We start from the raw sequence: 22,560 nt of genomic DNA, 5'->3' as shown, positions 1-22,560 counted from the left end.
ATTCTGTTGGACCCATTTGGACTTGATTTCGCTTCGCTAGGCAGGAGGCCGGGGTAGAGGGGCCTGGGGGGCTCGGGCAGGGCGGGAGGCCGGGGTAGAGGGGCTCGGGCAGGGCGGGAGGCCGGGGTAGAGGGGCCCGTGGGGCTCGGGCAGGGCGGGAGGCCGGGGTAGAGGGGCCCGTGGGGCTCGGGCAGGGCGGGAGGCCGGGGTAGAGGGACCCGGGGGGCTCGGGCAGGGCGGGAGGCCGGGGTAGAGGGGCCCGGGCGGCACGGGCAGGGCGGGAGGCCGGGGTAGAGGGGCCCGGGGGGCTCGGGCAGGGTGGGAGGCCGGGGTAGAGGGGCTCGGGCAGGGCGGGAGGCCGGGGTAGAGGGGCCCGGGGGGCTCGGGCAGGGCGGGAGGCCGGGGTAGAGGGGCCCGGGCGGCTCGGGCAGGGCGGGAGGCCGGGGTAGAGGGACCCGGGGGGCTCGGGCAGGGCGGGAGGCCGGGGTAGAGGGGCCCGGGGGGCTCGGGCAGGGCGGGAGGCTGGGGTAGAGGGGCCCGGGGGGCTCGGGCAGGGCGGGAGGCCGGGGTAGAGGGGCCGTGGCGGCTTGGGCAGGGCGGGAGGCCGGGGTAGAGGGGCCGTGGCGGCTCGGGCAGGGCAGGACCCCAGGCTGGCTGGGGCCATGGGGCCAGCCTCTTACTGTAGTTTCCCACCAGGGGGCGCTGCTCCCTCACTCTTTCCCCAGCCTATTCTCCGGCTTTGCAGCTGGGGGGTCGTGGGCGCTCTCCTCCCCCATGCCCGCAGGCCCCCTTGACTCCCCCCTAGGAACAGCCGCAGGCGCCTACACGTGGCCTTGGCCCAAAGAACGGTGAGAGGGAAGGAAAATCGGCTTCCCTCCCTCCCCGCACCCCACAGAGCCAAACTTGTCCCCCATCCTTCCTCCTAGTTCTTCCCTTCCCTCCTCTCCTCTCCACAGCCACAGCATCCCGCTTCAAAAAGGGACCCCCACCCCTCGGTCTGTCCCCACCGCAAACAGGGCCAGCCAGCCGGACACCACCCCAGAGCCAGGCGCAATGCTGGCGGGGCTCTGTCCCAGCTGGAGTGGGAAAGGTCTTTCTGCCTGGTGAACTCCATGGGGCTGGGATAGAGCCAACCCCACACACCCCCTCCAATAAGGGGTGCTGCCCCTTTAAGGCTACAGCCCTGGCAGAAAGGAATTGTGGGCGATGTAGTCCCCAGGGTTGTAGGCTGGGCAGTGAGGCATGCTGGGAAGGGGGCAGGGCTATAAAAGGGCTCCGTTTGCTGTTACCTAGCAAGAGGAGGGGTTGTGCAGAGATTGAGGGAGTTTTCTAAGGCTCCTGCCTTGCTCTGTGGGGTTCCTCAGGCAGCCAGGGGCTGAGAGCGCAGCACTAGTGACCCCAATGGCTCTGGCTCTGGCTTGGGGTGGGGAGGGGAGACAGCTGATTGCAGGACTCTCTGCTGGAGCTTTCAGCCCAGGATCTCAAAGCAATTAATGGGGGTTAATTAGTTGAGCCTCGTAAACTCTTTTGCCCTGGGGAGTGGAGTCAGGATCCTCATTCCTGTTATACACTGAGGGAAACTGAGGCACGGAGGTGGGACATCTGGGCAGGACAGCTGCTACCATCCCCTGCTGCTCGAACCCACTAGATCCCACTCCTCTCCCAGAGATAGGAGAGAACCCTGGAGTCCTGGCTCCCAGGCCCCACTACTCTAGCTACTAGACCCCACTCCCCTCCCAGAGCCACGGAGAGAACCCAGGAGTCCTGTCTCCCAGCCTGCTGCTGGCCTATGCTGACTGTTCCCACATGAACGCTGGAATCCCACAGGCCAATGGTGGATTTGAACAAGCCCCTGGGGCCCCCGCTCATGGGCCTGTCAGCTGGGGTAGGGGGAAGACAGAGATCTGGGGCCAATTAACCCTTCAATGGCTGTCTGCCCTGCCCCCTCTGCTCCCCTGCGCTGACCTCCAGGGAGCAGCTCTCCTTATCAGGGCCTGTGAACTTTGCACCCACTCTGGGGTGTGTTGGGGCCCTTACTTAGGTCCAGCCGGTCTGGTGACAGAGTGGCTGGGGGATGTACTTAGAGAAGGGATAGCCCTGAACAAGGGGGGCTGGCTGGCTCTGGGGGATGTGGGACCCTTCCCCTATAGGAGGGCTGGCTCCCATCTGTGCCCAAGGTGAGAACTGGCTGGTTCCAGGGGGGCAGGGCGTGGGGTCACGGGGCCTTTCGAATTAACCCTTTTTTTTTAAACTGTTTCTGGTTTTCAAACGCGACCTGCTGCAGCGCCCTGCCCGGCTCTCGTGGGAACAAAGTTCCCAAGGGAAACTCCCGCCAGGTAAATTTGGGTGTCAGCAGGCAGGACTCAGCCTGTCTCGATCTGCCAGGCCCGGGGGAGACAAACTGGTTTCTCTTACGGATGTCGGACTCCTCCCTGGGAGCCTTGTCCCAGAGCCAAGGATGGAACCCAGGAGTCCTGGCTCCCAGCCCCCCTCTACTCTAACCCATTGGCTCCCAGCCCCCCCTGCTCTAACCACCAGCCCCCACTCCCCTCCCAGAGCCAGGGACAGAACCCAGGAGTTCTGGCTCCCAGCCCCCCCTGCTCTAACCACCAGCCCCCACTCCCCTCCCAGAGCCAGGGAGAGAACCCAGGAGTTCTGGCTCCCAGCCCCCCTGCTCTAACCACCAGCCCCCACTCCCCTCCCAGAGCCAGGGACAGAACCCAGGAGTTCTGGCTCCCAGCCCCCCCTGCTCTAACCACCAGCCCCCACTCCCCTCCCAGAGCCGGGGAGAGAACCCAGGCGTCCTGGCTCCCAACCCCCCCTGCTCTAACCACCAGCCCCCACTCCCCTCCCAGAGCCGGGGAGAGAACCCAGGCGTCCTGGCTCCCAGCGCTAAAGCTCTGAAATCCCCGGTGTAGCTGATTGCCCAGCTCCCGTGGTGATACAGGCCAGAGGGCTGGGGTTGTATAATCCCTGAGGTTGTGTGAAACCAGGCAAGGCCGGGGGAGGGAGAGCCCATGTTCCGTTCCGTGCCCCCCAGAGCCAGCCTGATCCCCACCATGGGGCCCAATGGGAGGCACGGCCCCGAACCAGCACAGTGCCTGGGGAAAGGTGCCCATGGGGCCAAGTGCACACAGTGAGTGTCGGGGAGGTGTCGGGGCTGGAGGGGGAAGGGTGGGGTTCTTTGTGGCTCTGTGTAGATCCCCCCAGCCACCCTCGCTGGCTGTCTCATCCACCTTGCTGGTAGTTAACTCCTGCCTAGCGGGGGAAGAGTCACCCCACTCCCTGGGGCGGAGTGATCAACCTGCTCCTAGGCAGGGAAACTGAGGCACAGACTGGTGAAAGAACCTGTCCAATCTGAGTCCTGGCTCCCACCCCCCTGCTCTAACCACCAGCCCCCACTCGCCTCCCAGAGCCTCAGAGATGGATGGGTCTGAGTTCTTGGCCCAGGGGCGGTTACATAAGGGCAGAAAGTCCCAGCCCAGACCTCGTGCAGGGCTCCGGCTCTTGGTTTAACTGCTCAACTTCCCCTGCTTGTGACCCGCACCCGGCCTGCCTCGGAGGGGGGGCTGGGAGCCAGGATTCCTGGGTTCTCTCCCCGGCTCTGGGAGGGGAACGGGGGCTGGTGGTTAGAGCAGGGGGGGCTGGGAACCAGGACTCCTGGGTTCTCTCCCTGGCTCTGGGAGGGGAGCGGGGGCTGGTGGTTAGAGCAGGGGGCTGGGAACCAGGACTCCTGGGTTCTCTCCCTGGCTCTGGGAGGGGAGTGGGGGCTGGTGGTTAGAGCAGGGGGCTGGGAGCCAGGACTCCTGGGTTCTCTCCCCGGCTCTGGGAGGGGAGTGGGGGCTGGTGGTTAGAGCAGAGGGGCTGGGAGCCAGGACTCCTGGGTTCTCTCCCTGGCTCTGGGAGGGGAGTGGGGGCTGGTGGTTAGAGCAGGGGGGCTGGGAGCCAGGACTCCTGGGTTCTCTCCCTGGCTCTGGGAGGGGAGTGGGGGCTGGTGGTTAGAGCAGGGGGGCTGGGAGCCAGGACGCCTGGGTTCTCGGGCTGTGGCTGGCCCTGACGTGCCCTCCCCTCCCGGGCGCTGATGTCACAGGTGGTGTGTTTCCAAGCTCGGGCTGGAAAACGAGTTTGAGCAGCCGCTGCCCCCCACCCCCTCCCGCCCCACGCCGGGACCGGAGCCGGACGCGCGGGCAGGGGAGCCCGGGGGCGGCCGGTGAGCGGGGCTGGGGCTGGGGTCCCGGAGCGCAGCGGCCGTCACCTGGCCATGGGGGGCGGAGTTGGGGGGTAGGTGGGAAAAAACCGAGGGAGAAAGAGAGAAAGAGAAACAGAAAGAGGCCGGGGGGAGGTTTGGCTCGTGACCTTCCCCCCATGGCTCGCCTGACCCTGCTTCTCTTCCCCAGTTCCCACAGCGACTCCCGGACACCTGGGTTCTGCCTGCGTCCTGGGAGCAGAGGGAGGAGGGGCCTGGAGAAATCCAGGGATCGCCCCCCCCCCACGGATTGCGGGGTGAGTGGTGCCGGGCCCGGGGCTGTGGCCCTCATTGGGGGGGGTGTTCATGAAGGGAGAGCCCCTCGATTGATTGCTGGGCTGATTAATGGAAAGAATGGGGGACCGGGAGCCAGGACTCCTAGGTTCTCTCCCCGGCTCTGGGAGGGGAGTGGGATCTAGTGGTTAGAGGGGGGGGGGGCTGGAAGCCAGGACTCCTGGGTTCTCTCCCCGGCTCTGGGAGGGGAGTGGGGGCTGGTGGGTTAGAGCAGGGGGCCCGGGAGCCAGGACTCCTGGGTTCTCTCCCCGGCTCTGGGAGGGGAGTGGGATCTAGTGGTTAGAGTGTGGGGGGGGGGGGGGCTGGAAGCCAGGACTCCTGGGTTCTCTCCCCGGCTCTGGGAGGGGAGTGGGATCTAGTGGTTAGAGTGGGGGGGCTGGAAGCCAGGACTCCTGGGTTCTCTCCCCGGCTCTGGGAGGGGAGTGGGATCTAGTGGTTAGGGGGCGGTGGAAGTGCTGTCAGAACAGATCAATCAATATTGAAGTGCTTTGAGATCCTCACACAGACCGTCTGGAGCATCCTCCCCCCGAAGCTGAAATACAAACATCCCCGGGGTCTGTGTCCCGTTCTCCCTCTCCCCCCTCCCCCCCCCGTAGGACCAGGATCGTCCCAGCCCCCACATCAGCAGTTTGCCCCGGCCCATGGAAAATTCTGACCCCTTTTGCTATTCACAGCACCGGGCCGGGCAGTGCCAGCCCCTGGCGCGGTTCAAGTGGGGACAATCTAGCGCTGGAGATAAAGCGGAAGGTGCCAATGCCGGGGTGAACTAGGGTCAAGGTGATTTTCCCCTGCTACAGAGCCTGTCCAATTCACCCAGCATGGAGATGCGGCCACCTCTGGGGTGAGGCACTGGGGCTGGTTATACAGGGATGCTCACTCAGTGCTGAGATGTCGCCACCTCTGGGGTGGGGCCCGGGGGCTGTTTATACAGGGACCTCTCGCGCAGCCCTGAGATGCGGCCACCTCTGGGGAGAAACATGGCATCTCCTTCACTTCCTGTTCCTGTTGGGACAGGAAGTGAAGGAGAATTTCTGTGTCCTGTTTGACAGCAGGGGGAATCATTTTGGCATGCGGTGGTTGCTAATTTGGAGCTGCTGGGTAAGTGACTTCTTTATTAACAGCCCCCACGCCCCGCCCCAGAGGTGGCTGCATCTCCGCACCGGGCAAGGGGTTCCTGTATAACCAGCCCCCCCCACTCTCCCAGAGGTGTCTGCATCTCAGCGCCTTGGAAGGGTCCCTGCATAACAAACCCCATGCCCCACCCCAGAGGTGGCTGCATCCCAAGCTTGGCAAGGGGCCGAGAGCCCCGGGGGGGGGGGGGGGTCCGTGAGGAAGTGGGGACAGCTGGCAGGCAGGGAGGGACTGGCTGGCTCGGGGGGCAGGGGCTGATCATTTCCTTTAGTCCTGTTGGAGCAAACAGACCCCTCTTCTCACCTGCCAAGCGGAAAATTCCACTCCCTGCTCCGGGCTTGGCCCACTCTTGGGACTTGCCCAGGCTGGGCGTCTCTTCCCCGGTCCCCCCGCCCCAGAGATCCAGGGAGGTGCCACCTCTGGGGCAGGAATGGCGCATTGAGGATGGGGCCGCCTGCCTGCTGCAGGGCGGCCCCACACCCATGGGGACAGTTCGGCTTTTTATCAGCAGAGCTGTTCCGAATGCCGGAGGGTCGCTTTTGGGCTGCGTTCGGCTTTGTCCCAGGGGCAGGACTTGGGGAAATGACAAGGGCAGGACCTCTGTGAGGGACACTGTCTGTAATATCCAGTGTCAGGGAGTCCCTGGGGTTAACACTTATAATGGGGGCTGTTTATGCAGGGGTCCCTTGCCCAGTGCTGAGATGCGGCCACCTCTAGGGTGGGGCTATTGATACAGGGACCCCTCGCCTGGCGTTGAGATGCAGCCACCTCTGGGGTGGGGTGTGGGGGCTGGTTATACGGGGAGATTTAGGGAACCAGAAAGGAGTCACTTGAGCTGAGGCATCGGGGCCAGGGCAGAGCCCCCCACCCGGCCCCCTGCAGCCCAGCGCCCCCAGCGCCTCCTCTCCTTGCTGTTGCAGGTCTCTGGCCATGGTTCTCCCGGAGAATGAGCCCTTGGCGGGGCTGAGCCAGACCTCGCGATGCCCTGTCCTGGCCCCCGTGGGGCAGGACAGGTGGAGGGGGCCGTTTCCAGCCCAGGGCCCCGAGCCGGCCCGGGCCCAGCCGGTGGGTGGTGCCGATTGTCTCTCCTCTGGCCCCGGGGGAGCCATGAGCGACAGCCCTGAGGAGGACGAGGCCAGCAGCACGGAGAGTGCCCAGAACGGGGTGAGTGGCGCGGGGCCTGTCCCCTCTAGGCCCCAGGGCGGGGGACCCGCTGGCTCAGGGGTCAGGGAATGGGACATGGGGCCTGTCCCCTCTAGGGGGCTCCAGCTCCCATCTGGCCCCACGGCAGGCTCAGGGGAGCAGGGAATGGGGCCCTGGGTCTGTCCCCTCAAGGGGGCGCCGGTTCCCATCCGGCCCCAGGGCAGGGGACTGGCTGGCTCAGGGGCTGGGGAATGGGGCCCTGGCTCGTCCCCTTGAGGGGACACGGCTCCCATCCAGCCCCAGGGTGGGGACTGGGTGGCTCAGGGGGCAGGGAATGGGATATAGGGTCTGTCCCCTTGAGGGGGCACCAGTTCCCATCTGGCCCCAGGGCAGGCTCATGGGGGCAGGGAATGGGACATAGGGTCTGTCCCCTCGAGGGGGCGCTGGCTCCCATCCGGCCCCAGGGTGGGGTCTGGCTGGCTCAGGGGGGCAGGGAATGGGGCCCTGGGTCTGTCCCCTCGAGGGGGCGCCGGTTCCCATCCGGCCCCAGGGCAGGCTCAGGGGGGCAGGGAATGGGACATGGGGCCTGTCCCCTCAAGGGGGCACCGGTTCCCATCTGGCCCCAGGGCAGGGACTGGCTGGCTCGGGGGGGCAGGGAATGGGACATGGGGCCTGTCCCCTTGAGGGGGCGCCAGTTCCCATCCGGCCCCAGGGCAGGGACTGGCTGGCTCGGGGGGCAGGGAATAGGGTCCCCTTATCGACAGGGCTGGTTCACTCCCACTCTCCCCTGCCCAGGACGAGAGCCCCCAGGCGGGCGCGGAGGGGTCCCGGCTGCGGGGGGAGCAGGACAAGGCGCTGGGCCGGGTAGCGGAGCTGGAGAGTTGTATCAAGGAGCTTCAGCACCAGCAGAAGGAGATGAACATCGAGGTGCGCCCGTCCCCGGGCTCCCCTCCCTGAGTCACGGGGATGTCTGGGGGGTGGGGGTGGGGGGCGTTCCCCGCTGCCGGCACCTGGCAAACCTGTCTCGCCGGGGCACCGCGCCCAGCCAGGTGGGGAGGGGCTGGGTGGGTCGCTGCTACAATCGCAGCAGGAGCAGCTGGGTTTGGAGAGAGGGAAAACACTGAGCTTTGCAGACAGGACGCCTGGGTCCTCTCCGGCTCTGGGAGGGGAGTGGGGTCTCGCGGGTTAGAGCGGGAGGGGCTGGGAGCCAGGACGCCTGGGTTCCATTCCTGGCCGTGGGAGAGGAGTGGGGTCTGGTGGGCTATCGTGGGCGGGAGCTGCCCGCTGTCGGCTCTGTGCTGTGGGCCCCGATCCCTGTGGCGCCGGGTCTAACCCCCGCCGCTCCCAGCAGATGAAGCTGGAGGGGGCGCTGCTGGAGGGGGAGCTGGCGGCCGAGTGGCGGGAGGTTCAGCGCGAGGAGCAGCTGGTCCTGCAGCTGCAGAGGAGGTTCGCGGAGACGGTGCACCGGTGCCACATCGAGAGAGAGAAGGTCAGGCCCCTGCCCAGTCTCCGTGCCTCCCAGCGGCCTTTGCGGGGCTCCTCTTTTCCCAGAATCCTTTGTGCTTCCTTCCCATTGCCCGCTTCTTCCCAGAATCCTTTGTGTTCCCTCCCTCCTTGGCCCATTTTCCCCAGAATCCTTTGCCACTCTCCCTGTTGCCCACTCGATCCCAGAATCCTTTGCTCCTGTCCAGGTGTGCCCACGTTTCCCAGCACCCTTTGCTGTGGGATGGCCCTGTCCTCAGCATTCTTTGCTTCCTCTCCCGCCAAGCTGGCCCCATTCCCCAGCCTGTCAGGGACCGTGTCTGGCCAGGGGACGGGGGGAGTATGTCCATGGAACCCAGGTGTCCTGGCTCCTGACCCCGCCCTTCTCCGGCAGGAGAAGGCTCGGCTGGGGAAGGAGCGGCTCAAGGTGGAGGAGCTCCAGAGGCAACACGCTGAGTCCCAGACCCACCTGGAGACCCAGCCCGAGAGCATGCGGGAGCGGATGCAAAGCCAGCTGCAGCAGGTAGGGGCACGGGACGGCCCAGCAGGTCCCACCCTGTGTCGAGCTGGGCAGGCTGCTACGGCCCAGAGGAAGAGACCCCGGGGTGGCCCACGTACGCTGATATGGCCCAGAGGGGACGCGTAGAGGGGACATGCACAGAGGGGGGCCGGGTTCCATTAGCACTCTTTGAGGGGTCAGCAAACCTGGCCGTGGGGGATCCAGGGGACATGGTGCACTTAGATTTCCAGAAAGCCTTTGACAAGGTCCCTCCCCAAAGGCCCTTAAGCAAAGTGAGCTGTTGTGGGATAAGAGGGAAGGTTCTCTCATGGGTCGGTAACTGGTTACAAGATAGGAAACAAAGGGTAGGTATAAATGGTCAGTTTTCAGAATGGAGAGAGGTAAATAGTGGTGTCCCCCAGGGGTCTGTACTGGGCCCAGTCCTGTTCAACATATTCATAGATCTGGAAAAAGGGGTAAACAGTGAGGTGGCAAAATTTGCCGATGATACAAAACTACGCAAGAGAGTTAAGTCCCAGGCAGACTGAAGAGCTACAAAAGGATCTCACAAAACTGGGTGACTGGGTAACAAAATGGCAGATGAAATTCAATGTTGATAAATGCAAAGTAATGCACATTGGAAAACATAATCCCAACTCTACATATACAATGATGGGGTCTAAATTAGCTGTTACCCCTCAAGAAAGATCTTGGAGTCACTGTGGATAGTTCTCTGAAAACATCCACTCCATGTGCAGCGGCCGTCAAAGAAGCAAACAGAGTGTTGGGAATCATTAAGAAAGGAATAGATAATAAGACTGAAAATATCATATTGCCTCTATATAAATCCATGGTACGCCCACACCTTGAACACTGTGTGCAGATGTGGTTGCCCCATCTCAAAAAAAGATCTGTTAGAATTGGAAAATTTGCAGAGAAAGGCAACAAAAATGATTAGGGGTATAAAACGGCTGCGATATGAGGAGAGGTTAAGAAGACTGGGACTGTTCATCGTAGAAAAGAGACGACTAAGGGGAGATAGTGAATAAGGAAGTGTTATTTGCTCCTTCTCGTAACACAAGAACCAGGCATCACCCAATGAAATTACTAGGCAGCAGGTTTAAAACAAACAAAAGGAAGTATTTCTTCACACAACACACAGTCAACCTGTGGAACTCCTTGCCGGGGGATGTTGTGAAAGCCAAAACTATAACTGGGTTAAAAAAAGAATTAAGTAAGTACCTGGAGGATAGGTCCATCAACGGCTAGTGGTCAGGGCCATGACCCCCTGCTCTGGATGTCCCTAAACCTCTGCCTGCCCGGAGCTGGGAGTGGATGACGGGATGGATCACTCAGTAACTGCTCTCTGAAGCACCAAGCATCAGCCCCTGTTGGAAGACAGGATACTGGGCTAGATGGACCGTTGGGCTGGCCCAGTATGGCCATTTTTATATATAGCCCAGACGTAACAGCCCCCTCCCCTGCTGTAACCCACTAGACCCCCCTCCCCTTCCAGAGCTGGGTAAGAACCCAGGAGTCCTGACGGGATCTCCCTCCCTGCAGACGTCGGAGATGCTGGAGGGGGCACTGAAGAGCTACGAGGACCTGGAGTTCCAGCAGCTGGAGCGCGAGAGCCGCTTGGAAGAGGAGAAGGAGGAGGCCTGCCAGGCCTTGGCCCGCCAGGTGGCCCAGGTGCAGGAGAGGCTCAAGGAGAGGAAGGTGAGTGGGGCCAATCCTCAGAGATCCACTCTGGGTTTTACCCTCCTCCTGCAACTCCATTCTGGGGCACCGGGGATCCGGTTCTGTATCTTACCCTCCTCCCAGGGTGGAACCTGCGACTCCATTCCAGGGGCACCAGGACCTGGTTCCATATTGAACCCGTGACTCCATTCCAGGGGCACCGGGATCCGGTTCTGTATCTTACCCTCCTCCCAGGGTGGAACCTGCGACTCCATTCCAGGGGCACCAGGACCTGGTTCCATATTGAACCCGTGACTCCATTCCAGGGGCACCGGGATCTGGTTCCGTATCTTACCCTCCTCCTGGGTTGGAACCTGCGACTCCATTCCAGGGGCACCAGGACCTGGTTCCATATTGAACCCGTGACTCCATTCCAGGGGCACCGGGATCTGGCTCCAGGTTGTGACCGGAAAGTCCTGTTCCAGGTCTTCCGGCAACCAGAGTGCGATCCAGAGGGGGAGGGGACCCAGAGACAGGGATCCAGGTCTTACCTTCCTCCAGGGCAATGGCACCCGGAATCCATTCCAGGGGTGCCAGGATCCGGGTCCCGAGCAGTGAGTCCATTCCAGAGGGCATGGGGGATCCTGCTCCACCCAGAGCCCATTCCAGGGGGGAAGGATGATCCAGCACCGGGTCTTACCCTGCTCCTGGATGGCACCTGGGAGAACTGGGGCATTGGGATCCGGTGCCAGGTCTTACCCACCTCCTGGGTGGGGGGCTGTCCCCACAGTTCAGTGCAGGGGGGGCCCCAGGGGTGGGGTTCCCCCTTGCTAGGTCGTGGGCTCTTCAGGTGAGGGGGTGTCCCCTCCCCCGCAGGACTCTCACCCTCCCCCGTTCCCCCCCAGAGGAAGGTGCGCAGGCTGGAGGCCCAGGTGCGCTCGTTGCAGGAGCACATGGCGGGCGAGTGCCACAAGCTGGCGCAGGAGAAGGGAGAGGCCGTCCAGAGCCTCAACTTGGTGAGGAAACCCTTCCCCCCCCCCCAGAAAGAACCCAGGAGTCCTGGCTCCCAGCCCCCAATCCCCATCTAACCCCCATTCTCCTCCCAAACCTGGGATAGAACCCAGGAGTCCTGGCTCCCAGCCCCCAATCCCCATCTAACCCCCATTCTCCTCCCAAACCTGGGATAGAACCCAGGAGTCCTGGCTCCCAGCCTCCTGCTCTAACCATGAGACCCCACTGCCCTCCCAGAGTGGGGGGAGGGGGGTTGCCGGGCCGGCTGGGCCCATGGGTCTAAGTAGGGGGCAGGGCAGGACCCTATGGGGTGGATCAGGAGATGGGGCAGGACCCAGTGGGTGAGAGCAGGGGATAGTGCAGGACCCCGTGGATCTGAGTTGGGGGCAGGTCAGGACCACGGGTCGGGGCAGGACTCAGTGGTTGAGAGCAGGGGATGGGGCAGGACCCCGTGGAGCTGAGTGGGGGGCGAAGTAGGGGTGGGGCAGGACCCCACGAAGTGACCCCTGCCCCGGCCTGTGTCCCCAGGAGAGGCGTCGGCTGGAGGAGCTGGGCAAAGTCTGTGAAGACGAGAGCAGAGATGACTCGCCCGTCAGTAACCAGGAGCTCACCAAGGTAACCCCCATCTGCCGGGGTCCCCCCGGCACACCCATCCTGTGCCCCCACCTACCTGTCTCCCACCTGCCAGGTTCTCTCCCCCACCTCTCCCTTCCCCACCCGCTAGAGTCTCCCTCCCTGGCCCCCCACCCCTGCCTGCTCCCGTTCAGATCAAAGCTTTTCTGCTGTATACCAAGGCTGTGCCCCCCCTTGTCCCCCTTCGGATGCCTGGGTCCGTCCAGCTGCGGGCCGGGAGCCCCTGGTTAAGAAACACGTTGACCCGGTGTCCCAGGGACCCAGGCCAGCAGCGACTCCCAGGCAGCATGTGACGCAGCCGGGAGCCCAGCGTAGGACAGAGCTTGGGAGCGCAGGGAGAAGAGACCTGCAGCAAAGTCCATGTGGGGGGCCCCAGAGCCCTGGACTGCCCCCCCTGAGTCCCAAGCAGGAGCCTGACCTGGCCCCAGACCCGCCTGTTCCCCCTCCTTGTTCCTTTATCTCTGACCCAGGCCAGCACCGACAGCACCCCCTGATTCTGGCAGGGGAGGGGGCCTGGTCATCAGGTGCCAAGCTACAGCGTGTCCGGCCAGTTCTCTGTCCCAGGCAGCCAGTCAGTGTCACACCTGCCCTCTCCTCCCACCACCAGAAACTTGAGTAACACATAGGGGAAACTGAGGCACACACGGTGTCTTCAGAGAAGACAGGCAGAACATTCCCACTTCCTCACACCTGGGCAGGTGGCATCATGTTGCCACCTGCTGGTGAGTTCCAGGCATTGCAGACAGGTGGCTCCGAGGAGAACTGGGAGCCAGGACTCCTGGGTTCTCGCCCCAGCTCTGGGGAGGGGGGAATGGGGTCTGTTGATCAAAGCAGGGGGCTGGGAGCCAGGACACCTGGACTCTTTCGCTGGTTCTGGGAGGGGAGTGGGGGCTAGTGGTTAGAGCAGGGCGGGCTGGGAGCCCCACCCCTGCCGTGTCTGTGTGTCTGTCTGTACGTCGATGTCTCCGTGTCTCTGCAGCTCATGTTCACCCAAAAGACGGATCGGAAGGTCGTGGTGCTGGGCTGCGACCAGCGCGACCCGGCCTGCGTGTTCTCCGTCCGCAGCTCCGTCCAGGTGTGTGTGTCCGTCTGTCCTGTGCCCGTCCCCCGCCGTCTCTGCTCTGTGTCTGTGCTCGCCTGTGTCTGTGCCCCTTCCTGTCCCCCACCCCGGCTAGGAGGGGGCAGAGCCCTGGGGGTGGGCAGTGTCGGGGTACCTGGGGTGGGGGTGGGGTGAACCCCGCTCGTCGACCCCCTTGCTGTCTCTCTCCAGAGCTCCTTCGGGCTGCAGAGATCGAGGAGCCTGCCTCGAAGACGGGGGGACCGGCTGGTCCCCCGCCCCACCCAGCGCCCCCTCTCGCTCGAAGCCAACGGTAGGAGGGAGGGGATGGGAAGGGTGTGTGTGTGTGGGGGGTATATTTAGGGGGCTGGGGGGCTGGGACATCTCCCAGGGCATGGTGTCGGGCCGGGTGGGACCAGTGGTTTTTTTTTTTTGCGGGGGGGAGGGGGTTCTCTGTGCCTGTGGGGTGCTGATCGCCCCCCCCCCCCCGTCTCTGTCTCTCTCAGGGGGGCTAGACTCAGACGTCCTGGCGCTGCAGCTCTCGGCTGGGGGCGACCAGCGCTGCGTGCCGCTCAAACATCTCAACGCCCCCCTGTACCCTCTGGGGGGGCCATACAGGTGAGATTCCCACAATGGCCCCCCTCCATCCTTCGCCCCCCATCGTCCCCTCCATGCCCCTGATCACCCCCATCCCGCCCTTTCCCCCCCCTCCCCGCCCCTCCGTGCCGTCCCCCAGCCACCTCCGCGCCCCCCGCCCCTTTGCACTGCCCTGTCCTTGGGTCTCCCAGACGCAGGCCCCTCCAAATTCCACCCCCGTATCAGAAGCCCCCTATCCCATTCTGCCCCCCTCCCCTGGGATTTCCCTCCTACCCATGGGGGGGAGGACCCCTGGATGTCTCCCTGGGTCACTCCAGGCTCCTCACGCCCCATCGACTCCGTTTCCCGCTCCCTCCGCAGCAGCGTCAGCTCCTGTGTCACCAAACTGGCCGAAATGGAGCGGATGGTGCGGGAGGCCATGGCAGAGAGAGAGCGGCTGCTGCAGGCGCGGGTAAGAACCCAGGAGTCCTGGCTCTCCCCCCCACCTCCCGCCGACCCCCAGCTCTGACTCACCAGCCCCCACTCCTCTCTCAGAGCCAGGGAGCAAACCCAGGAGTCCTGGCTCCCAGTCACCCCCCTTTTCTAATCCACTAGACCCTGCTCCCCTCCCAGAGCTGAGGAGAGAACCCAGGGGTCCTGGCTTCCAGCCCCCCCTGCTCTAACCACTAGACCCTGCTCTCCTCCCAAAACCAGGGATCGAACCCAGGAGTCCTGGCTCCCAGGCCCCCGGCTCTAACCACTCCACCCTATCCCCTTCCCAGAGCCACTGAGAGAACCCAGGAGTCCTGGCTCCCAGCCCCCCCCCTTTTCTAATCCACTAGACCCAGCTCTCCTCCCAAAGCCAGGGAGTGAACCCATGAGTCCTGGCTCCCGCCCTTCCCCTGCTCTAACCACAGGACCCCACGTCCCCCCACGTGTCTGTCCCATGGTCTCCAGGCCGGGAATAGGGAAGTCGGGGTTTCGCTGCGTCAGCTCCTGGCTTCCTTTCCCCCCCACTCCCCTGCACCAGACACCAGAGCGGGGGACACAGAGTGGCTGGGATCGGCCATGCGTGGGGCGGGGAAGGGGAGGGGCTTGCTTGGAGGTGGGGGCAGGGCCAGGATGGAGGCGGGGACAGAGGGGAGGGGGTGGGCAGGGTCAAGGTGGGATGTGTGGCGGGAGGGGAGCCGGGGGGGGGCAGACTGGGGTCTTTTGGGGGTGGAGGGGCCGGGTCCCCCCCCCACGGTGGCTACTGGGCCCTGACCCCCCCCCCTTGTCCCCTCAGGAGGCGAAGCGAGTGGCCCAGGGGGAGACACAACACACGGAGCCGCCCCCCCCTGCCCAGGTGAGGACCCCCCCTCCCCGAGCCAGCCAGTCCCACCAGGGCTGGATTGGGGCCGGGATTAACAGCGTTCCCCACCCCCCCCCACACACACATTTATCCCTCGCGTTGCCCATGCAGGACCGAAGCCCGGGGCCGTCGCGGGAGCCCCCTGCCCCCGCCCCCGTGGACCTGCGCGCCCACCTGGAGGCCTCGGGGCACAGCCTGGAGACCTGCCCCGAGGTGCGGGTGACGGGCAGGGCCTGCCGCGGCTTCCTGGTCAAGATGGGCGGGCGCATCAAAACCTGGAAGAAACGTTGGTTCTGCTTCGACCGTCAGCGGCGCCTGCTGGCCTACTACGTGGGTGAGCCCCAGTACTACCCCCCTGACCCCCTCCGCCCCATGGGGGCCCCCGGGTACCCCTGTCCCCCAGCATTAGGGTGATCAGGCAGCAAGTGTGAAAAATCGGGACGGGGGTGGGGGGTAACAGGCTTCTATATAAGAAAAAGCCCCAAATATCAGGACTGTCCCTATAAAATCGGGACATCTGGTCACCCTACCCAGCATCCCCGTCCTGTTCACCCGCCCCCCAGCACCCACCCCCAGTGATGCCTGCTGGCCTACTCCGTGGGTGAGCCCCCCAGGTATTCCCCTGGGTGTCCCCTTCTCTGCTACCCCCCACTAGGGAGCCGGTGCCTCCTGCATCCTCCTGTATCCCTGCCCCCTCCCAGCCCCCCACCCCCCTTCCTAATCGCTGCCCCCTCTCGTTGCAGACAAAGAGGAGGCGAAGCTCAAGGGCGTCATCTACTTCCAGGCCATCGAGGAGGTTTATTATGATCACCTGCGCAGCGCCTTCAAGGTATGCCCGCCCCCCAGTGCCGGGACCCACAGTTTCCCTCTCCAGCCCCCCAGCAACCCCCCCCAGCACCAGGACCCATGGCATCATCCCGCCCCCCCAGCCCCACAGTGTCCTCCCACAATCCCCCAGCCCCAGGCCCCACGGTGTCATCCCGCCCCCCAGCACCGCGACCCACGGTGTCGTGTCCCCCGCCCCCCAAACCTCCCTAGTGCTGGGACCCACGGCATCCCCCACCAGTGCCAGGACCCACAGCATCCCCCACCAGTGCCAGGACCCACAGCATCCCCCCCAGTGCCTGGATGCATGACACCCCCCCAGCATGGGGACCCACAATGTCCACCCCAACCCTCCAGACCCCCAGTGCTGGGACCTACGGCGTCCTGCCCCCCAGCCCCGGAACCTATGGCATCATCCCCCCAACCCTCCAGCACCCCCCAGCCCAGGGACCCAGGGGGTCCCAGCCACCCCTCCACTGGCTGACCCTTTCCTTCCCCCACAGAGCCCCAACCCCAAACTGACCTTCTGTGTCAAGACCTACGACCGGCTCTTCTGCCTGGTGGCGCCCAGCGCCGAGGCCATGCGCATCTGGATGGACGCCATCGTCACGGCCGCCGAGGAGAACACGCGCTATTGAGCCGGGCCCGCGGAGCGCCCCAGGGACCCACCAAAGACATTGCCCACCGGGTGGGCGTGGCCAGCTGGGCCATTGGCTCCGCCTCTGGGAGGGGCTTGAGGGCAGGGCAGCCAATGGGGGATGGACTTGGTTATTGAAGGTGTGAAGCCGTGCTGGCCCCGCCCCTTTTGACCTCGACCGTGGTGGGGAGCAATGGGGTGCAGGCGTTTGCCTCCAATCAGAACAGGGCTCTTCTAAAACACAGACATTCCCGGAACTGGCACCAATGGGAGGCAAGCGGCTTTGAATCCCGACCAATGGGAGGAGGCTCACTCAGAATTCTGGCCAATCAGAGGAGGCCTAGTTTGAAGGCTGGGCAATTGGATGCGTGCTCGTCCGGGACCTGCACCAATTGGTGGAGAGAAAGGTTGAGACCTGGCCAACAGGAAAAGACTTGTTCAGAATCTGCACCAATAGGAGACCTGCTTAAATGCCAACCAATGGGGGTGTGGGGTGGGGAACACCTGGTTGGAATTCCCACCAATTGCATGCAGCCTGGCTTTGAAACCTGGCCAATTACCCAAAAGACTGGAATTTGCACCACTGGGAGGAGACATGGACTGAACTGACCAATGGCGGCTTGGAATTCCCATTGACTGTCCAAAATCTCGACCAATGGGAGCAGGCTTCTGGGATGCACCAATTGGAGGAGACTGGGATCGAACTGGCCAATGGCGGCCGTGCCTGGAGGGTGCCGTGGCCAAGTCCCGACCAATGGGGAGTGTGGAGTCTCTCTGATAGGGCGGCATTCCCAGCATGCTTTGTGCCATGTGGCCAAGGCTCAGGGGGCTGGGGCTGAGCCCAAACATGGCAGCAGGGGGGGCCCCCTATCCCCCTGGATCTCGTCTGTACCTGCCCCCCCCCTTCCCCATGTGTCTGTTGTGGGCCCCAGGTTCGCTGCCCTCTGCTGACGCCAACTATTTATTACAGAAACTCGTCCGACCCACGGGCCGTGTGTGTCTAGTTCTATTGCAGCCGGTGCCCCTCGCTCCCGACCCGAAGCCCCCTGGGCTCCCTCCCCCAAGCTCTGCCGGTGCCCCTCACTCCCGACCCACAACCCCCTGCCAGTCCAGCCCTTGCCAGCTCTGCCGGTGCCCCTCACTCCCGACCCACAACCCCCTGCCAGTCCAGCCCTTGCCAGCTCTGCCGGTGCCCCTCACTCCTAGCCCCCAGCCCCCTGGGCTCCCCCCCATAGCTCTGCCGGTGCCCCTCACTCCTGGCCCCCAGCCCCCTGGGCTCCCCCCCATAGCTCTGCCGGTGCCCCAGGTGGATCACAAAGCAGCAGGTGATAGACTGGGAGGTTTGTGACTGGCAGCTCTGACCCCCAGACTGTGGGTGTCTCAGGCACACAAGGATTGGTGGGGCCTCCCAGAGCTGGGGAGAGAACCCAGGAGTCCTGGCTCCCAGCCCCCCTGCTCTAACTACTAGACCTCACTCCCCTCCCAGGGATGGTGATAGAACCCAGCAGTCCTGGCTCCCAGCCTCCCCGCCCCCAAGCTTAACCACAACCTCTCCTGTGCCAATAGCACCGAGTCACAAGGAGCCCTTTGTCTCCGGCTGAGCCGGGCCTGCTCTGGGGAGTGCCAGGCTCCCTCCCTCACGTCGGGGCTGGGCTCAGGTGCAGCGAACAGGCCAGAGACGTTCAAGGAGAAGCCGTTGTTTTAATGGGATGATCCATGGTATGAGTTTGTGGGGACTCAGACCAAACTGCCACTGGGACAACCCGGCCCCCTGGCTGGACGCCCGCCCTGGGGGGATGTAGGAAGGGCCAGGCCCTAAGAGAATGAGAGGCACATTGGTGGGAGAGGTGGGATGGATGGGTGTGCACAGGGTGGATCTGTGTGTGTGTGGGAGCATTTGGGGGGTGGGAAGGGAGGGTGGGACTGTTCACCCCTACCCAAGCTGCTGTCTGTTCTGCAGACCCACAGACAAGTCTCTCTAGGACAGGGAAGCACATTGGTGGGGCCGGTGGGATACCTCGTGGCTGGGTGTGGGAGGGGCTGTGCGCACGTGTGTGTGTGTGTGTGTGTGTGTGTGTGTGTTGGGGGTGGGCAGAGGCTGAGTTTGTGGAGCTCTTTATCCGAGTGCTTTGGGGATGGATGGAAGAGTCTGGTTCTAGGACAGCTGCACTCACGTTGGTGGGGGTAGTGGGATGGATAAAGGCTATGGGCGGGGGCGCTGTGAGTGAGTGTGTGTGTGTGTGTGTGTGTGTGTGTAGGGCTGTGTGTAGCCCTCTTTGCCGCTGTCCCCGCTCTGGGGACGTCCGCAGGTCTCCGGTCAGGAAGAAGCACATTGGTGTTTGCGGTGGGATGGCTGGGGGCTCCTTTGGCATCTGTCTCTGTACTGCTCTCTTCGCCACTACCGTCCATGCCACGGCCCCCACCTCACTCAGTCTCTGTCTCCCTCGGCCCCACAGGCCCCGCTCCCTCGGGGTCTCTCAAGCCAGGTTGGGGGCCACCGAGCTCTGGGCCAGCCTGTCCACGGAGGAGGCTGCCTCCTTCCTGCAGCTGTGGGACCTGGCTGAGTAGGCCATGTCCTCAAGCAGGGCCCGGCGGAAGGCCCCGGCCAAGGTGGTCCGGTCCAGCGCCCGGCGGAAGTCCAGCCCCATGAAGAAGTAAAGGACGGGGTTGGCACAGCTGTTGAGATAGGCCAGGGAGGAGGCGAGAGGCAGCCCCACGGCCATGGCCTGGCCCTTGACGCCCGCCAGCTTGAGGAGGAGGAAGAGGTGGTAGGGGGCCCAGCAGAGGAAGAAGGTCACCACGATGGCCGCCATGACCTTGAAGGGCTTCCTGGAGCGGATGGTGGCCGGGCGCCGCCTCAGCACGGCCGCCAGGGCCCCGTAGCAGGCCAGGATGATGGCGAAGGGGGCCAGGAAGCCACAGAGCAGCCGGAGGAGATATAGCATCAGCTTGGGTCCTTCTCCCAGCGTCAAGGAGCACTTGAGGCCGTGGGTCTTCCCCTCCGGGACCAGGTTGCGGTAGAGATAGAAGGGCAGGCTGGCCGCGGCGGCCACCCCCCATGCCCCGGCAGCGGCCGCCCACGCCAGGCGGGGCCCCCGGCGGTTCTTGGACCACACCGGGAAGGCCACGGCCGCCAGGCGGTCCAGGCTGATGGCCGCCAAGAGGAAGACGCTGCAGAACATGTTGAGGTATTTGATGAAGCTGGTGGCCTGGCACAGGAAGGCGCCGAAAGGCCAGTGCCTGCGGTAGAAGGTGTTCTTCACCAGGGGCACCACCCGGGTGACTGAGAAGATGAAGTCGGCCACCGCCAAGTTGAGGAACCAGACGCAGTTGATGGAGCGGCCGGCCCGGCGGGCTGTGAGCCAGATCACCAGCCCGTTGCCCAGCGAGCCCCCCACACAGACCACGGTGTAGAAGACGACCTGGACTAGGTCCATGACAGCGTTCAGGTCAGACTTGGCCTTGGCAGGAGACGGACCAGGGCTGGTCAGCCAGAGACCGGAGGAGACATTGGCTTCCATGACGGGACCTGAGACAGAGAGAGAGATTGAGAGTGGGGGGAGGCCTGTTCCCAGAGCCTGCCAGTTCCCCGCGCTGGAGCCGGACCAGCACCGGTGCCTCCGAGAGGGGAGAGGCCCCATGCCCCATTCCCTGCCCCACTGAGCCAGCCAGTCCCCCACCCTAGAGCCCGATTTGGGCTGGTGCCCTCTAGAGGGGAAAAGCCCCATTCCCTGCCCCACTGAGCCAGCCAGTCCCTGCCCTGGGGCCGGTGCCCCCTAGCCAGGGAAGGGTTCACAGCAACCCTCTCTGGAGGTGGGGCCAGGTTTATTTGCATGGCCAGGCTGACCCCACGTCTTCCCCGCCTTCCTTTGTCCATCTCTGGGCTCCCAGCCACGCGCTCCGTGAGCAGTGGAGCTACCGGTGGCAGCCCGGGGGGGTACGTCCGGCTCCTTGCCAAGTGTCCCGAGCTGTGGGCGGACAGAGGGCACCATGCCAACTTCCACACCTGGCTTTTATCACTGCCGCCCCCCGCCCCCCCGCCGACTGGCACTGCGGCTGCTGCTGGCATGGTGCCTGTCAACCAGGAAAAGGGGAAATAACCCTGTGCAGGGCTTCTAGGACGCCTGGGTTCTCTCCCTGGCTCTGTGAGGGGAGAGGGAGCTAGTGTGTGTGGGGGGGTACTGTGAGCCAGGACTCCTGGGTTCTCTCCCTGGCTCTGTGAGGGGAGTGGGTGTGGGTGAGGGGTACTGGAAGCCAGGACTCCTGGGTTCTATGCGGCGCAGACCCAGCCCTCCCACTTATCCAGAACAGGGACATGGTCCAGACTCACCCCCACCCCCCGAAAGCTAGCAGAGCCCAACCATCGGCATAGCACAAGCAAGACAAATCTCCGCCCCCCCCCCCCCAGCCCTGTCCCAGCTTGCATCTGGAGCATCCTCGGACGCCCCCCAGAACGGCACAACAGACCCCCCGCACTGGTCTGTCTACACTGGGGGACAGCCAGACGCACCCTCACTTCGCTCCAGCCAGTGCTGAAAAATAGCGAAGAGTCGGGGGCACCCCCGCACCCCCTGCAGCCCCTGCTGCCTGGCCTGGGTCGGTCTGACCCCGATGGGGCAGCACTTGTCCAGCTGCAAGGCACACACACAGAGCTAGGGTGTTATAATGCACATGCCATGTCACAGCCGACACACAACGTGTGTGCACACAGAAAAACACAGAGCGATTGTTATCACACACACAATGTCACAACCGACACACAACGTGTGCACACACAGAAAAACACAGCGATTGTTATCACACACACAGTGTCACAACCGACACACAACGTGGGCACACACACAGAAAAACAGAGCGATTGTTATAACACACACACTGTCACAATCGACACACAACGTGTGCACACACACAGAAAAACACAGAGCGATTGTTATAACACACACAGTGTCACAATCGACACACAATGCTCACACATGCGTGCACACAAACACACTGGTAGAGTGTTATAATGCATGCACCATGTCACAACTGACACACAACGTGCACACACACTCAAAACGGAGAACAATTGTTATAACACACACAAAAAGTCACAACTGACAAACATCGTGTGCACACACAGAGCTAGAATGTTATAACACACACAGTAACAACTGACACGCACAGAGCTAGAGTGTTATGCACACACAATCACAACACACAACGCATGCACACACAACACACAAGGAGCGATTGTTATAAGGCACACAGTCACAACTGACACACAACGTGTGCACCCCCCCCCCCCGCACAGAGATAGAATTTTACGCCCCCCGCCCCACCCCTGCCCATGTTCCCAGTCCAGCCATGGCAGGGGCTGTGTGGGGCCCAGCTGGCGTGGCCGCCCACTCCGTTACCTGGGGAGGCAGCGCCCGCCAGCCCCGTCCGCTTGTCGCTGGCTCTGAGATTATTTTCCAGGAACCCAGCGGCCGCCAGACGGTCACCCCCCCTCCCCCTCCCCACCGGGGTTGGGCCCCGGCCAGAGCGGACGTGCTGGGGGAGTGATGTGCTAAAAAGGAGAACTGGGGGCGGGGGGGGGGCACTGCCTGTTGCTGCCAGCATAGGGGTCGGGCGGGGGGCATCAGGGTGGGAGCTGTGGGGTCAGGGCAGGGCCGGCAGCGGAGAACCCAGGTGTCCGGGCGGAGCAGATGGAGACACAGGGCAGGGCTCGCTTAGAAGCCAGGTGAGACCAATTGTGAGGGGGAGGATTCCCAGAATGCACAGGTGTCAGGCAGCGCCCAGCATGCACGGCAGCACCATGGCCAAGCGGGGAGGGGGGGGAGGGGAGAGTTCCCAGCATTCACTGCTCCCCTTGGCATGGCAAGGCCTCAGGGCGCTGGGCTGGTCTTGCCTGGTGGGCTTCTCGTCATCCCCCAGCTGCCCCTCGCCCACCTCTGCCCTGCGCTTTCGCTTCTTCCCCAGCTGGTAGGACAGGAAGCTGGGTTCTTTTCCCCTG

At 63.7% G+C, this 22,560-nt stretch overlaps 2 protein-coding genes across 7 annotated transcripts; one reads left to right on the top strand and one right to left on the bottom strand.

Annotated features, from left to right (window-relative positions):
* Positions 1-4,093: 4,093 nt before the first annotated feature.
* PHLDB3 (pleckstrin homology like domain family B member 3) lies at positions 4,094-17,551 on the top strand. 6 transcript variants are annotated; one of them, XM_054011334.1, is made up of 17 exons: positions 4,094-4,210; positions 4,398-4,503; positions 6,592-6,835; positions 7,610-7,741; positions 8,163-8,303; positions 8,691-8,819; positions 10,359-10,514; positions 11,381-11,491; positions 12,015-12,101; positions 13,099-13,194; positions 13,390-13,489; positions 13,683-13,794; positions 14,134-14,224; positions 15,038-15,097; positions 15,215-15,437; positions 15,847-15,932; positions 16,432-17,551. In XM_054011334.1, exons 3-17 carry the CDS (start codon positions 6,602-6,604, stop codon positions 16,564-16,566), a joined length of 1,893 nt encoding a protein of 630 aa, XP_053867309.1. In that variant the 5' UTR covers positions 4,094-4,210; positions 4,398-4,503; positions 6,592-6,601; the 3' UTR covers positions 16,567-17,551. The 6 variants fall into 6 exon arrangements, with proteins under 6 accessions (XP_053867309.1, XP_053867307.1, XP_053867308.1 ...); XM_054011332.1 differs by lacking the exons at positions 4,094-4,210; positions 4,398-4,503 and adding an exon at positions 5,323-5,381 and having other exon boundaries at positions 8,166-8,303; XM_054011333.1 differs by lacking the exons at positions 4,094-4,210; positions 4,398-4,503 and adding an exon at positions 5,323-5,381 and having other exon boundaries at positions 14,137-14,224.
* A 695-nt stretch (positions 17,552-18,246) lies between these two features.
* On the bottom strand, positions 18,247-22,036 carry LOC128827183 (chemerin-like receptor 1). Its single transcript, XM_054010975.1, has 2 exons — positions 21,962-22,036; positions 18,247-20,094 (listed from the first exon to the last, which is right to left on the bottom strand). Exon 2 carries the CDS (start codon positions 20,084-20,086, stop codon positions 19,043-19,045), a length of 1,044 nt encoding a protein of 347 aa, XP_053866950.1. The 5' UTR covers positions 20,087-20,094; positions 21,962-22,036; the 3' UTR covers positions 18,247-19,042.
* Positions 22,037-22,560: the final 524 nt, after the last annotated feature.

This window comes from Malaclemys terrapin, chromosome 21 (assembly GCF_027887155.1).
Source record: "Malaclemys terrapin pileata isolate rMalTer1 chromosome 21, rMalTer1.hap1, whole genome shotgun sequence".
In the NCBI taxonomy this organism is placed as follows: Eukaryota; Metazoa; Chordata; order Testudines; family Emydidae; genus Malaclemys; species Malaclemys terrapin.
Note: the sequence above shows the minus strand (reverse complement) of the source record. Positions and strands in the feature narration are given on the sequence as shown.